The sequence below is a fragment of the Protobothrops mucrosquamatus genome, unplaced genomic scaffold (genome assembly GCF_001527695.2).
Source record: "Protobothrops mucrosquamatus isolate PMUCROS unplaced genomic scaffold, P.Mucros_1.0 scaffold_234, whole genome shotgun sequence".
Taxonomy (NCBI): domain Eukaryota; kingdom Metazoa; phylum Chordata; class Lepidosauria; order Squamata; family Viperidae; genus Protobothrops; species Protobothrops mucrosquamatus.
In genome coordinates, this window is record NW_015386310.1 from 14,860 (window position 1) to 28,652 (window position 13,793).

At 43.2% G+C, this 13,793-nt stretch overlaps 1 protein-coding gene across 1 annotated transcript; it reads left to right on the forward strand.

The window, feature by feature from the left end:
* Positions 1–844: 844 nt before the first annotated feature.
* On the forward strand, positions 845–11,811 carry TBC1D25 (TBC1 domain family member 25). Its single transcript, XM_029286948.1, has 6 exons — positions 845–985; positions 2,916–3,025; positions 4,242–4,396; positions 5,124–5,248; positions 10,011–10,199; positions 10,447–11,811. Exons 1-6 carry the CDS (start codon positions 845–847, stop codon positions 11,809–11,811), a joined length of 2,085 nt encoding a protein of 694 aa, XP_029142781.1.
* The last annotated feature ends 1,982 nt before the right edge of the window (positions 11,812–13,793 follow it).

Sequence of the window (13,793 nt, forward strand, 5' to 3'; positions counted from 1 at the left end):
CTCATCCAAGAAGCTTCTTCAGCTCTGACTGGATGGTGGGGAATGGAAGGATTTATATTCCTTGCAGACAGCTGGTCATTTGCCACCAGCCACCAGCTGAAGAAGCTTCTTGGATGAGAAGCGAAACGTCTTCAAAGAAAAACAAGAAAGTCCAGTCGCCTCTTGAAAAAGCACCTTTGGGACAACCATGACCTGGATGACTGAGAATCTCCATGGAGTAGACCAGGGGTAGTCAACCTTGGCTCTTTTATGACTCGTGGACTTCAACTCCCAGAATTCCTGAGCCAGCTAAGCTGGCTCAGGAATTCTGGGAATTGAAGTCCACGAGTCATAAAAGAGCCAAGGTTGACTACCCGTCCCGTGGAGTAGACAAACGCCCGATTACCGTTTCGTTCGCTTCGGCTTTCGTTGTTCTGCCGCTTATTTTCGTCTAAGTCGGAAGTGGTTGTTTTTTTTTAAAGACTTCCTAGTCGTCATTTTCCCCGCCCTTTGTTGTAGCCTACAAAGCCCTGCCCGCTTAACCCACGAGCTGCCAGAAGCTTTGGTTTATAGACGCGCCATCCGGCGCTTCCGCTCTGCGCCTTTAAAGATACAGTTGACGAAGTCAGCGCAGAAGCGGGGACTGCCGGCGAAGGTGGAAGTCGTGGGCGGGGGCAATGGGATGGAAGCGGGGCTTTCTTCCCTCCCCCCTCCCGCCCTTCCCCCTTGCGCGAGAACACCCGCGAGCTGACTGGCTGACGGCACGAGAGGCGCCCTCGGGGTGGGTGACGTCACGGGGGCGGGGGGGCCGTTAGTGCCCCGGCGCGCGGTGCCTCCGCCGCAGAGCGAAGGTGGAGGGGTCGGGATGGCGGCGGTGGCGGCCCCGGGGGGAGCAGAGGCATCCCCGCTGCCGACTCCCGGAGGGGGTGGGGCCGGCGCCGGTCCAGGATCACGGCTGCAGCCCCAAGAAGAAGAAGAACATGAAGTGGTTCGTGTGCGGGTCAAGGTAAGGGACCCGGAGGCGAAGAGGCCAGAAGTGGCCGGGTTCTGGGTGGCGGGGGGGGGAAGGAAGGGAGAAGCCACAGGTGGAGGTGCGTCCCAGGTGTTTCCCATGGAAGCTGAGTCTAGTCCGCCAAACGATTTCTCATAATGATGTCACAGGGCATCCTTCCCTAACCTGGGCTCTCCAGATTGCTGAGACTTATTAGGATGGAGTCTGGAAAATGGGGGGCTTGGAGGGTGGCCCACAAGATTGTTTGGAGCTGAATCTTCGGCAGGATGAAATGTGGATGGAATTATTGAAGGATCGTATACCAGAGGTAAGCAGAGCTGAGGTTCCAAAATTATTCTTCAGCAGCACTTGCATAGTGGAATTAGTTGTATGGAGTATTTGGCTGTGAAATTGGTCATGTCGTTGGCATGGGAATCTGTTTATTTCCAAGGTAACCTTGCAAAATTATATATCTTATTGCAGTGGCTGAGACATTGCTCTTTTGCTCAGGAAAGCATCGACTCAAATTCTTATTGTTTCATAAAATGTGTTTAAGTCACTGACTGTTCAGACATCATGCTAGGCTTTGGCTTGTATTAACTGCAGTTTTTCTAAATAAACCTGATACTCTGTTTAATATTAGGTTATTATTCTGGCATTCTGATTTATAATAATAATAATAAAAAAAATAGAAATAAATATATTTTGTTATTGTGCTTGATTAGATTTAATATAGCTGCCCATTCCAGTAGATTCTTCCATATTGTAAGGAACTTATATGCTATACAGAACTGTTTAAAAATTTTTACGGGCAACTACAACCTTCCTTATTTAGAAATATGTCCATTGAGTTGTTGGGATCTGAGCTCTTGGTTTTTGAATTGGACACTATTGTTCTGATTCATGTCAGAATCAGGTCTTTGAATCAAAATGTCAATAAATATATAGGTAGTCCTTACAACAGTTCGCCTATTGACCATTCAAAGTTACAATGGCATTGAAAAAAGTGAGTTATGACTGTTTTTCACAGTTACGTTCTTTCTAGCATCCCCATTATATGTGATCAAAATTCAGATGTTTGGCAACTGGTTCGTATTTATGACTGTTGCTCTGTCACAAGATAATGTTTGCAACCTTCTGACAAGCAAAGTCAACGGGGAAGCCAGATTCACTTAACAACTGAGTTACTAACTTATCAACTGCTGTGATTCGCTTAACAATTGAGGCAAGAAAGGTCATAAAATGGGGCAAAATTCACTTAACAAATGTCTCACAACAACAGAAATGTTGGGCTCAGTTATGGTCATAAGTCAAGAATTACTTTACCTGTAATAACTTCGACCATATTCGAGATTCCATTAAAACATGGCAATTACATTCTTGTAATATGAAGCCAAAAGCCATTTTGTCCTATATTTAGTTCATCATTTGTTTTTTTGCAACACTTTTAAATACATATAAAGAACAGAAGCATTTTTTGATCCTGGCCCTCAATATTTATAGTGGACTTTCATTATTTCATTTCATCTAAGTTTATGGAGTCAGTTTGCAGTGTAGTTAATGATAGCTGTTTAGTCTGTTGATTTGGTAAATGTACACAAATTAGTCCACTTATCACTCAAAGTTGATTAGGGAGAGTCAATAGCAACAAGCTGTTTCTAATTTATTTTCCCTTCACTTTCTCATAGTGATTCTTCTTCTTAAGAAGGCATGCTTATAAGCAGAGAGAGAAAATGAAATACCGTAGTAACAATATATTTTCATGGAGATCGCCTGAAAAATATGGGATTGAATCAAGTGTGGTCATAATCTTCATTGTATAATGAAACAGTAATAAACTTTCTTTGTTTTTTCCCAGGAAATGCTGAGACTAATATGTACAGATTAATGCAGATTATCCAGTTAGCACTGTTTTTAAAATCTTACCTATGTGCAATTTCTGCAGAAATGTGAAGGCTTCTTGCAACCTGAGTTCCGGACTTTTGCTGTGGACCCACAGATCACTTCACTGGATGTATTGCAACACATTCTCATCAGAGCTTTTGACCTCAATGGGTGAGTTAGAATATAGAATTAACAGAGTTAAGGTCTTCTAGTCCAACTCCCTGCTCAAGCAGGAGACCCTATATCATTTCACACAAATGGCTGTTGTTTCTATTGAACAGAAATGTTGAAATACAAATGGTATCATTTCTGTCATGTCGGTTCTGAAAAGCAAGTGCAGGGAGGATAGAAATAAGTGACCCCGTCTTTCAGCTCCTGTTGTGATGGATCCAATTAATGAAAGCAAATTTTGCAGCACATTACTGACGGAACTATAAGCTAGGGCTTTTTGTTTTGAGCCATTGGAAGGGGAATGAGAACTCAGAACATGAATTGTGAGCAAAGAGACTTTGTATCCTTTCCCTCATTGTGACATTAGCAATGAAGCTAATCTTACATTCAAAAAAGAATGTCACATACTAAGAGGGAGACTGCTAGTATTGTATGGAGGGGCCTAAGAAAATGAGAGGATGGATGTTTTGACATGTCTGATTAAAGAGGGACAGTAAGTTTCACTTTAACAAAAATACTTGTTTTAGACAGCAATTTACTGCTAAGTATAGTGAAGGAAAACAGTACTGTTCCTTTTGGTTGTTTTTTTAATTTATATCAGTTGGGTAGCCTGCTAAATCTATGGAACCCCTCCCAACAATCAGTTGTAGCTTCTCAGGATCCCAAATAGCATGACTGGAATTCAGCAAGACACTGTTGGTATTGCAATGCTTTTGTTTTCAAAATTGCTGCTGGCGGTGATGACCCCGAGAGGCATTCTTGCCTAACTCATTATCAGCCTTACAATTCACTAGTCTCTCAAGTCAACCTCCTAAGTGGTGAATATTTTTCAGGTTCTGATTATTTTTAATCATGGGATTATGGTGTTATAGTTTGCCTCCTAAAGGCTACCTCTCCCCAATATTTTAACTCCAGAAAAACTGCATATAATTGGGAGGGGGGGGAAATCAGCCCTTTCTCTTTTTTCGGATGATCTCCTGCAACCCTTGCAATGTTGTCTAGTCTTGTATTATCCTCTAATGAGGATTTGGTCTGGCTGTAAACCTGTCCGAAAGCCCCACTTAAAGCCAGACCTTATTTCACAGTACACCTATGGGAGTTTGCTTAGTATATGTTGCGTGATTTCTCAGCTTGTTTTCTACATAAATATATGCCATGCTGAGAAAGAGATATTCAGCTTCAATGAAAAGAACTCTAAACCCTTTGCCTGCATCAGGAAGAAGAATTTTACCATCAGCTATTTAAGCCGAGATAAGCAAAACCAAGAAATGTACTTGTCATTGATGTCAGACTGGGATCTGGGGATGGCCTTTGCTGGAGCCTCTAAGCCTTTTTTACAACTAAAGATAGACATCAAGCCCTTGGAAGACAGTGAGTAATTTTTACTTGTCATTAACGAAAGAGCAAATAATAAAGGTTCTATTCCCTCATACCTTGTTCTCATTCTATACAGAGGGCATGTTCCATCAACAGAGTTCCTTATCTTTAGCTTCTCTATTTATATTGTTCTTGTGGGGATGGTGGCTGATAGCTGTTATAGAAGAGAAGGTATGAATCACAGTATTGACAGATACAGCATTGTTAGCCATAGTCATGGATGGGGAAACAGCAGTAAGGTTGAACAGGTAAATCTCTGCATGTGTGTTTTGGTACATCCCACCCATTGCTTGACTCACCCGAAAGCTATCTGTTATCAGGCCTCTTTTTGCACAGTGTACTTTACCAGCACCTCTTTCCAGCTCGTGGTATGCAAAAATTAAAATGGCTTAGAACACTGTGTATTCCAGTCGCCAAAGACACAAGTTCAGAATTCTGGGTGACAACTCTGCTGAATGCAGTTAGACTGAAATGTAAGCTTGAAAAGGCCCTCTCTATATTATTTTTCTCAAAAGAACCAGAGTAAGTGAATTCATGATTTAGTAAATCATAATAGTTGCACTAACTTTTGTTTTAAATTCTTCTTATAATGAGGTATATGAACTCTAGTTTGCATCCTTTTTGGTAGACACCTTTGTCCCTGTGAAAGTGAGAATGGAGAGGGGAGAGGGATTGGCAGAACTGGTTTGAGGAATGTGCTCACAATATCATACTCTTTCAGGCCCCCTGCTAGAAGATTGGGATATTATCAGCCCTAAGGATGTTATAAGTACCGACCTGCTGCTAGTGGAGAAGAGGTCTTTGGCAGCTGCAGCCCTGCCCTTCACCCAGTCCATCATTTCCCAGGTGAGCCTTCAGGGAGTGGAGTTGCTAACTTATATTTTCATTGGGTGGTATTTGCAAGATCTAATAATGCAAAATGCAGTGGCCTGCATTCCTATGAATCAGTTTCTATATTGCTCTATTATACTCTTGTTGTGGAAGCAGGGTGTTTCTGTGCTCAAGATGCTGGTTGCTTTCTTTAAAGACCTCAGTGGCTTGGGGCCTGGATATCTAAGAGATCACCTCTCTCTGGTAAAATCTACCTACTTGCTCTGAACAGTCAGAGAAAGGCTTCCCAGGATCCCCATTTGCTACGAGATGCAGTACGAAGAGGCCTGACAACAGCATTCTTTGTATAGCACCCTTTGTCCTATGGAACAGCTGATGCTCCAAAGTGAGGATTGATCCCACTGTGGGGCTTTCTGGAGAATTGTAAAGGAGCTATCTTTTCCAGAGGGCCTTTCAGAGTTGATTCTGAAGCCATCAGAACGGGCTTTATTCTATGAAAATATTGTTTTCTACTTTTCTATTATTGCATTATCCCATGTTAATACATTAAAGTACAGTTAGATTGATGAAGTGTATCAATGTCATAAATAAAAATTTAGATTCTAGGACAGAAAGCGATAGAGGAGAAAAACTGTCAGTTATCCCAAAACCATAAAATATAGGTAATCCCCGAGTTACGAGCGTTCACTTAACGCTCATTCGAAGTTATGTGATGAGCGCCCCCTAGTGTTTATGAGCAAGTCCCGAAGTTATGAATATTGCAGCACCACGGCAGTTGTTCGCCCTTACGAGCGATTTGAGTGGCACTGCAACGTTCACCCTATTTTCCCCCCACACTCCTCACAACTGCTTCCCCCTCCCTTCCTGCCACACCGGACTCACTCACCTTACAAAAATCCTCTCTGCTGCCGTTTCTTTCCCTTTGAAGGAGAGGAGAGTCGGCTTGGAAGTGTTTTTTGCACCGAGAATGGAAGTTTCTGGAGTCTGTGACCTCGCGCGAGTGTTTGAAGTTGCGCTAAATCATGGACCTCAGAGACTTTCATTCTCTATGCAAAAGGTGCCTGACTCTTGCTCCTGCCCCCAACTCCTTTCTGCCTTGGAAGCTCCGTTCTGGGCAGCAGCAGCTTGGAGCAGTCTTCCGAGGGCTGGATCCAGCCTCCGGAGGCATGCAGAAGTGCCCCCCAACTTCCGTTCCTGACACAAACGGCTAGGAAAACGCCTCCGAGGCGTGGATCAGGCACTTGGAAGCTTCCGCGCACTCCCCCCTGCGGCCCGATCCAGGCTCCAGAGACCTTTTCCAGACCTCTACCGCCTGGATTTGCAGCCAGGGAACCCTTCTGTGCCCCCCCTGCGCCCTGATCTGGGCTCCAGAGGCCTTTTCCAGGTCGCTGCAGCCCGGATCTGAGGCCAGGGGAGGCTTTCATGCCCTCCCCCCACAGCCCAATTCAGGCTCCGGAGGTCTTCTCTAGGCCTCTGAGCCTGGGGAACACTTCTGCAATCCTCCCCGTAGCCTGATCAAGCCTGGAAAAGGTCTCCGGAACCCAGATCAGGCCGCGGGGGGCGCAAAAGCCTCCCCCGGCTTACATCCGGATGTAGCAGCCTGGAAAAGTCCACCGAAGTCTGGATCGGGCAGCACAGGGTGCGCCGAACCGTTCCCCAGCCTCAAATACAGGCGGCAGCAGGAACCGCGGTAGAGAAAAGAAGGATCTTTTCCAGGTGAGTCTGGTGCGGCAGGAAGGGAGGGGGAAGCATGTGGTATCTTAGTGGGTCTGGGAGGTTTGGGGGCCTGTTCCAGCACTGGGCCCTCCATGGCCTTCCCCACCCTCAGATACCTCATGTTTACTTAACAAGCCGCATGCGTTTTAACAAGCAAGAGAGTGATCTCACTAAAGGAACGAGATTCACTCTACGAGTTTTCGAGTTACGAGTGGAAAGGGCAGGCTCCATTACACTCGTAACTCGAGGACTACCTGTATACCTGTATACCATTATCCTCCAATTTAACTGTACCCATTATAGCATAGTATACAGTAGTAGTAGTAATAATATACTTTATTATGCTACTCAGGATGATTTACAAATTATTTTATACCATTATAGTAGTAATAGTCATACTATTATTACACAACAATAATTGTAGTAGTAATAGTAATAGTTATTATGCTACCTCTGGGTAGTTTATAAACTGTTAAAAACATTTAAACGCAAGTAATAAGAAGCTATACAGGAAAACAAACAAGGATGGCAGAGAAAACAAATCTAGATGGGAACAAGGTAAAAGAGGCATCATTCTTACCAAAGGCCTGGGAAAAGAGCCACATCTTTAGGGCCCTTTGAAATGCCAATAAGGTTGGGGACCACTCAAATCTCATGGGGAATCTCATTCAAATGGCAGGAATTGCTACAAAGGGTCCAGAAAAATGGCATTGTTTAATTGTTGGACCCAGAGCATGCCAACCCTGTCAGATTAAACCAGCAAGGCAGATACTATGGGAGATGATAAGGGTCCATTTGTTTCCAAAGACTTCTGTCTTCCCAGGCTATTGATTCTAACTGTGTGTCACACTTTTCGATGTGACAAGAACCAAGTTATCGGTATGGCACAGCAGTGCCCTCTCAAGTATCCTATCAATTGATGTCATGTTTGGAGGCTTGAATAGAAAGAATTCACCTTTTTTTTTAGCTTTTCATATAAACCTATTTATGTAGTGGGAGCCAGGTGAAAATTAAACTGCATCTTTATAATTTCCGCATTGGACCTTAGGAGGGTTTGCTTAGTCACTAGGAATTTCTAATTTGCCAACTAGGTCAGATGTAAGAGGACGAAGATTTTGCTTGATTGGCAAGAGCAACACTCAGCTTCCCCAAAGCTTCCTCAGTTTATACTTATTCTCTGTACTGTATAAAATGAGTCTACTGTGGAAAGAGAGAAAGAGAAAGGAAGAGGAGTCACAAAGCAAGCTCAACATCATACCAACATCTGTGCAGAGGCCCAGATGATTTCCTTTTAGTCATCCTCTCTGAAATGCATTTAGGACCCTCTTGTTTTTTGGGGGGGATTGCCACAAGGTTTACTAAATTTTGTCTTTCACGTATTGGAAAGAAAAATCTAAAGCATCTTTGTTTACTTTTTTCCATAACTTGGCTAAAGGGAGAAATCCTTAGCAAAAAGGTTAAAAACTCCAGATGAACAGACTGTAAAAGATATTTATGCAGGTTGCCAGTAGTCGGGACATTGATCTGACTGATGGCAGTCTGTCATAAATATCTTTTGCCAGAGAACTCTGGGAGAAAGGGTTGGCCAATTAAAATTTAAATGTGGTAGAATCTGGTGCTGAGTTGAGGACTAGCTTTGAGTCCGTTACGGAGAGGAAGAAGCTGAAGAGAGATCCTCCCTGAAACTTTGCAGTATTTATCTAGTAGTTATGCAGCATGTGCTTTAGTCTGGCAAGATTCCTATCTATACACGAGCAAGAAGAGAAGAGAAGAGAAGAGAAGAGAAGAGAAGAGAAGAGAAGAGAAGAGCAACTTTATTGTCACTTTAAATGTACACTAATCAGCATTCATTAAAATGAAATTTCATTGCATTCAGCTCTCAGAAAATACCATTATGCATAATCCCCCCACACACACATATATGACACAGAGAAACATCACAGTCTAGTTTGAATGAATACATATACATGGCGGGAAAAAATAATCCTGTGAATTTACAAGACGGGTGGCAGAAGGAGCAAAGCTGTTACAAAATCTAGTAGTCCTGCTAGAAATATTTCAAAGTCTTCTCCCAGAGGGGAGCAACAGAAACAGACCGTAAAGTGGGTGGATGTGGGGTCTCTAACAATGCTCCGAGCTCTAAGCACATAGCGCTTATAAGCAGCATCCTGAATAATGGGAAGCGAGCTTCCTGTAATCTTCTCAGCTGTCCTTACCCCTCTCTATATGGACCTTCTATCTGAGGCAGTGCTGCCACCAAACAAGACAGTGATGCAGTTTGTTAAAACTCTCTCCATTGTGCCTCTGTAAAAAGTGGCCAGGGGAGAAGGAGAAAGATGTGCTCTCCTCGTCCAACGCAGGAAATGCAAACACTGGTTTGCACGCTTCACTAAGGATGACGTATGAAGAGACCAAGTCAGATTGTTAGTTATCTGCACCCCCAGATACTTAATACTGTTGACCACCTCCACAGCTGCAGCCTTGATACAAAGTGGAGTATGACTATGCCCGCTTTTTCTAAAATCAACAATGATCTTCTTTGTTTTATTAACATTCAAAACCAGGTTATTTTTATTGCACCAGTCCACCAAAGCCTTCATCTTCTCCTTATAAGAATCTTTGTTATCCCAGATAAAACCCATCACTGCCGTATCATCCAATACTTCACAATATGATTTGTAGCAGACTTGGTAATAGCAGTCATGGGTCATCAAAGTGAACAGTAACGGACTCAAGACACAGGCCTGTGGGGAACCCGTACTCAAAAAGATGGAATTGGAAACTTTCCTTCCAACTCATAACAAACTAAGGCCTATCAATAAGGAAGTATCCAGTAACAACATATTACTCTGATCAGCTCATTGTGTGGCTTCTGATTTCTTGTGCCTAATACTAATTACTCTCCTTCAACCTTCCAATTTTTAAGGAGCAGTTAACTAAAATCTTGCATATTAAAATACGGAACTATTTGTGATGGGTGGCTTGGTTTTTTTTTCCCTTCCAGCTTTAAGTCATTGAGTGTTTGTTGTTGACCTCAGCTTTCTTTTTTGCTTTTTGTCAGGTGGGACGGACATTGTCAAAGGTCCAGCAGGCACTCAGCTGGTCCTATGGGGAGGATGTCAAACCTTTCAAGCCTCCTTTGAGTGACTCAGAGTTCCATACGTATTTGAATCATGAAGGCCAGTTGTCAAGACCAGCAGAACTGCGCCTGCGAATCTTCCATGGTGGAGTTGAGCCTTCATTGCGCAAGGTGAGAACGGGCATTTGGGAACCAAGATTCTGTCTTGAGAGATTGATGTGAGATATAATGAGGAAGAGGAGAACCTTCTATTCTTTTGCTTGCACTCTGAAGCAATAATCTTGGCCTTCCTAAGTGCTGGTAGTAGTTGTCCGCTCCTTCTTATAGGGGAAAGATTTATTCCTGTAGCTGATCCATCAGCTAGTCACTATTGATGAAGAAAGTTGCTTTTCAAGCTGAATCTACCCTATCTCTGCAGGTTGTTTGGAGATATTTGCTAAATGTCTATCCTGATGGCTTGACTGGACAGGAGCGTATGGATTACATGAAGCAGAAGACACGTGAGTATGAACAACTGAAGGGGGAATGGGAAGCACGGACCAACCCCGAAGACCTGGATTTCATCCGTAGTAATGTGCTGAAGGATGTTCTGCGAACAGATCGCACTCATCCCTACTACGCTGGTTCAGATGATAATCCTCACCTGACAGCCCTGCATGATCTGCTGACCACCTATGCTGTGACCCACCCACAGATTTCCTACTGTCAGGGTATGAGTGACATTGCTTCTCCCATCCTGGCTGTAATGGACAGTGAAGCACATGCCTTCATCTGTTTCTGTGGCATCATGAAACGCCTGGAAGGTAACTTTCAGGTAGACGGTGAAGTCATGTCAGTTAAATTTACCCATCTCAAGCTTCTCCTCCGCCATTCAGATCCAGATTTCTACTCCTACCTCCTGTCTCGGGGTGCCGATGACCTCTTCTTTTGCTATCGTTGGCTGTTGTTGGAGTTGAAACGGGAGTTTGCATTTGAGGATGCCTTGCGCATGCTGGAGATCACATGGAGTTCCTTTCCTCCTGATCCTCCAGAGAAGGAAGTGGAATTGGTGGGCCCTCCAGCCAGGCCCGGAGACAGCAGCCAGTCTGTCCGAAGGAGACACATGCTACGGCCAGCTTGTAGTTTTGAGGCAGCTGGGGATCGGCCGTGCCAGGGGGCAGTTGCTGAAGAGAAGGTTTTAGTAAAGCAGTCTAGTTTTGGGGAATTCAAGTATTACATTGCTCATAATGAAGACAGTTTGGAGGATGACCCGTCACCCAGATCTCAGCACTCAGTGGATGAGAAGGAAGATTGCACCAGTGAGCAGGATCCATTGATTCAGACAACTAACATGGCTAAATCCTTCTCTGCTCCATCTCTTCGGGCCTTGACACCACCCTCTCGAGATTCTGTCTCCTCCTCAACTAATGGCAACGAGGAAAGTCAATCAGAGGAAGAGAAGGGAGACTCAATAGTTAATACACCTTCTTCTCCCTCCCATGGACCTACTTCTTCTACTCCTCCTGCCCTAGTCAGCCTCCCTCCTCCGCAAGAATTTGGCAAAGGCAACCCCTTCGTACTCTTCCTATGTCTTGCCATTCTTTTGGAGCATCGAGACCATATAATCAAAAACAACATGGACTACAATGAGTTAGCCATGCATTTTGATCGCTTGGTCCGCCGGCACAACCTTAACAAGATCCTTCACCGTGCCAAGGCCCTGTTTGCTAACTACTTACAGTCAGAAGTCTGGGATTCTGAAGAGGGAGATGAGGCAGCAGCCGAATCTCCTGTGGTTTCATGATTCCCCCTTCGTCTTGATGTAGGGACAGGTTCCCTGCGGTCATTATGGTGCAAGCATCGATGTGGAAGAGTGGTCAGTGAAGTAATCCAATTTAGACTCAATCATTCAGCAATCCTTTTGGAAGATGGTCTGGAGCAACTAGATTGGATTGCCACACTCAATACACCTTCTGTATCTAATGTACTCTGTTTTTAACTAAATCTTTGGGCAAATTTCCCATCCATTTTGGTACCCCCTTCCCTTCCAAGTGCTAAATAGTCTTTCTAAGAAGATTTACCCTGGAGCAGCCAGGTTCCTCCCATTTCCCCTCCCTAATCAATATTTCCCAAATATTTCTCCCTCTGTCTACTGCCCACTTCATTTCTTAAGATGTTGGTTGCTAAGAGACCCAGCCTGATTTCTGATCCTTCTGGAACCAGAATCTTTTCTTCCACATAGCCTTGCCAAAATATTTTTAATGTTCCATCATGGCATATTTTTATTTTCTGGCAGTTTGAGCTTGTCAGAAGTTCTGCAAAGATGTTTCAGCTTAAAAAATTACCTCATATGCTTATTTCAGTGTTTTTTGGCCCAGGTTTTTTTTAAGCATTTTATTTCCTCTGGGGCTTCTGTTCCACATGTAGCTTCTGATCATTTAAAAAAACAACACCTAATCTCCGTGTAAAAACAAAAACAAAACACACCGGATGTGTTCAAAGCCAAACTGGCAAATTACCTGAAGGAGAGTCAACAGTTTAAAGAGAGGTTGGGCAGAGAGAGTAAATGGAGACCTGATGCCAAAGTGACCTTACAGAATAAATTGGAGGTGTGCAGTACTTTATGCTGTACTTGCACGTGCCTTTTAATTTGTCTTCCCAATAACATATCATCCAAGACTGACTCTCTGCACATATAACCATGTCTGAATAGGTGAGGTCCATTTGTAGGTGGTTTAGCTGGCCCTTCCTATATAAATCCAGATCCCTGCTCAATGTGGCAGGTTGTCATATGATAGCTCTTAAATATGTAGCAGGAAATTCTGTATCATGCAGCTCGACAGAAGTCATTTCTAGTATTATTTGTTAACCTGACACCAAGGAGGAACACATAATAGTGCATGCAGTTTGATTTCCTGCCAAAGACTTTTGAATCTTTGAATCTCCTCAGTGGCTATTTTAGGATTAAGATAAAAATAGATTCCTGCTTTTGCCTTTTGCTGTGGTTAAACTAGAGGAGAGGTGATCAGAGATTGAAGAGAGTGCTGAATGATGTCAAATCTGAGCTAAGTTGGTTGCATCCTTCTGTCTAGGTCCAAAGTCATCTTGCCTAGAAGAATTACTTCCCATTCGGCTTTAATCAGTTGTGCAGAAAGGCAAAATTCTTGGTATCAACCCAGTGTGTTTCTTGAGGTCAATTTTCTACCTGTAACATCATCAGGCAGTTTGAATCCATAGTTCTTTTAAGTTCTTTTAAGTTAGGCATCTTCTGCATCTGTTAAGATTTTATTTTAAGACACAGGGAGAAAGAAATGCCTTCCCTTAGTAATGTTGGATATACAAGCACATGGCTATTGACTTTCCCCCCCCTTAATCTCAGCCTTTGTTTATAGATTGGGTAAAGTTGGCATGCAGGTTTTTTTAAAAAAATCCATTTTAATTAAATGGCCACTAGAAGGAGCTGTAACTTAATTTAATCTAATCTATGAAGCAAACATGTCCATAAAGTAGGGACAGGCAACCTGTCGCATCCACAATCCCTTTCCATTAGTTTTCTTAGCTAGAGTGAATGAGATTTTGTAACATCTGGAAGACTTCAATCCTTATTGGGAAGTATTCTTTATCTGTTTGGATTGATAGCATTTATGAAGTTGGATTATTTGCAGGGATGATGATATTTAATCAAAAGATTTAAAGTCCAAGCCTTTTGGAGAGGCCAAGGAAAGGGCATTTGAGTTTCCCATACTGATAGTTAAAGTGTGCTACTACCAACTCATGGTTGTAAAT

Excerpts from the sequence above, each read along its gene's own strand:
- TBC1D25 (XM_029286948.1), top strand. The coding sequence starts at position 845 with ATGGCGGCGGTGGCGGCCCCGGGGGGAGCAGAGGCATCCCCGCTGCCG. Across the intron at positions 986-2,915 it reads TGGTTCGTGTGCGGGTCAAG|AAATGTGAAGGCTTCTTGCA; the intron begins GTAAGGGACCCG and ends CAATTTCTGCAG. Across the intron at positions 10,200-10,446 it reads TTGAGCCTTCATTGCGCAAG|GTTGTTTGGAGATATTTGCT; the intron begins GTGAGAACGGGC and ends CTATCTCTGCAG.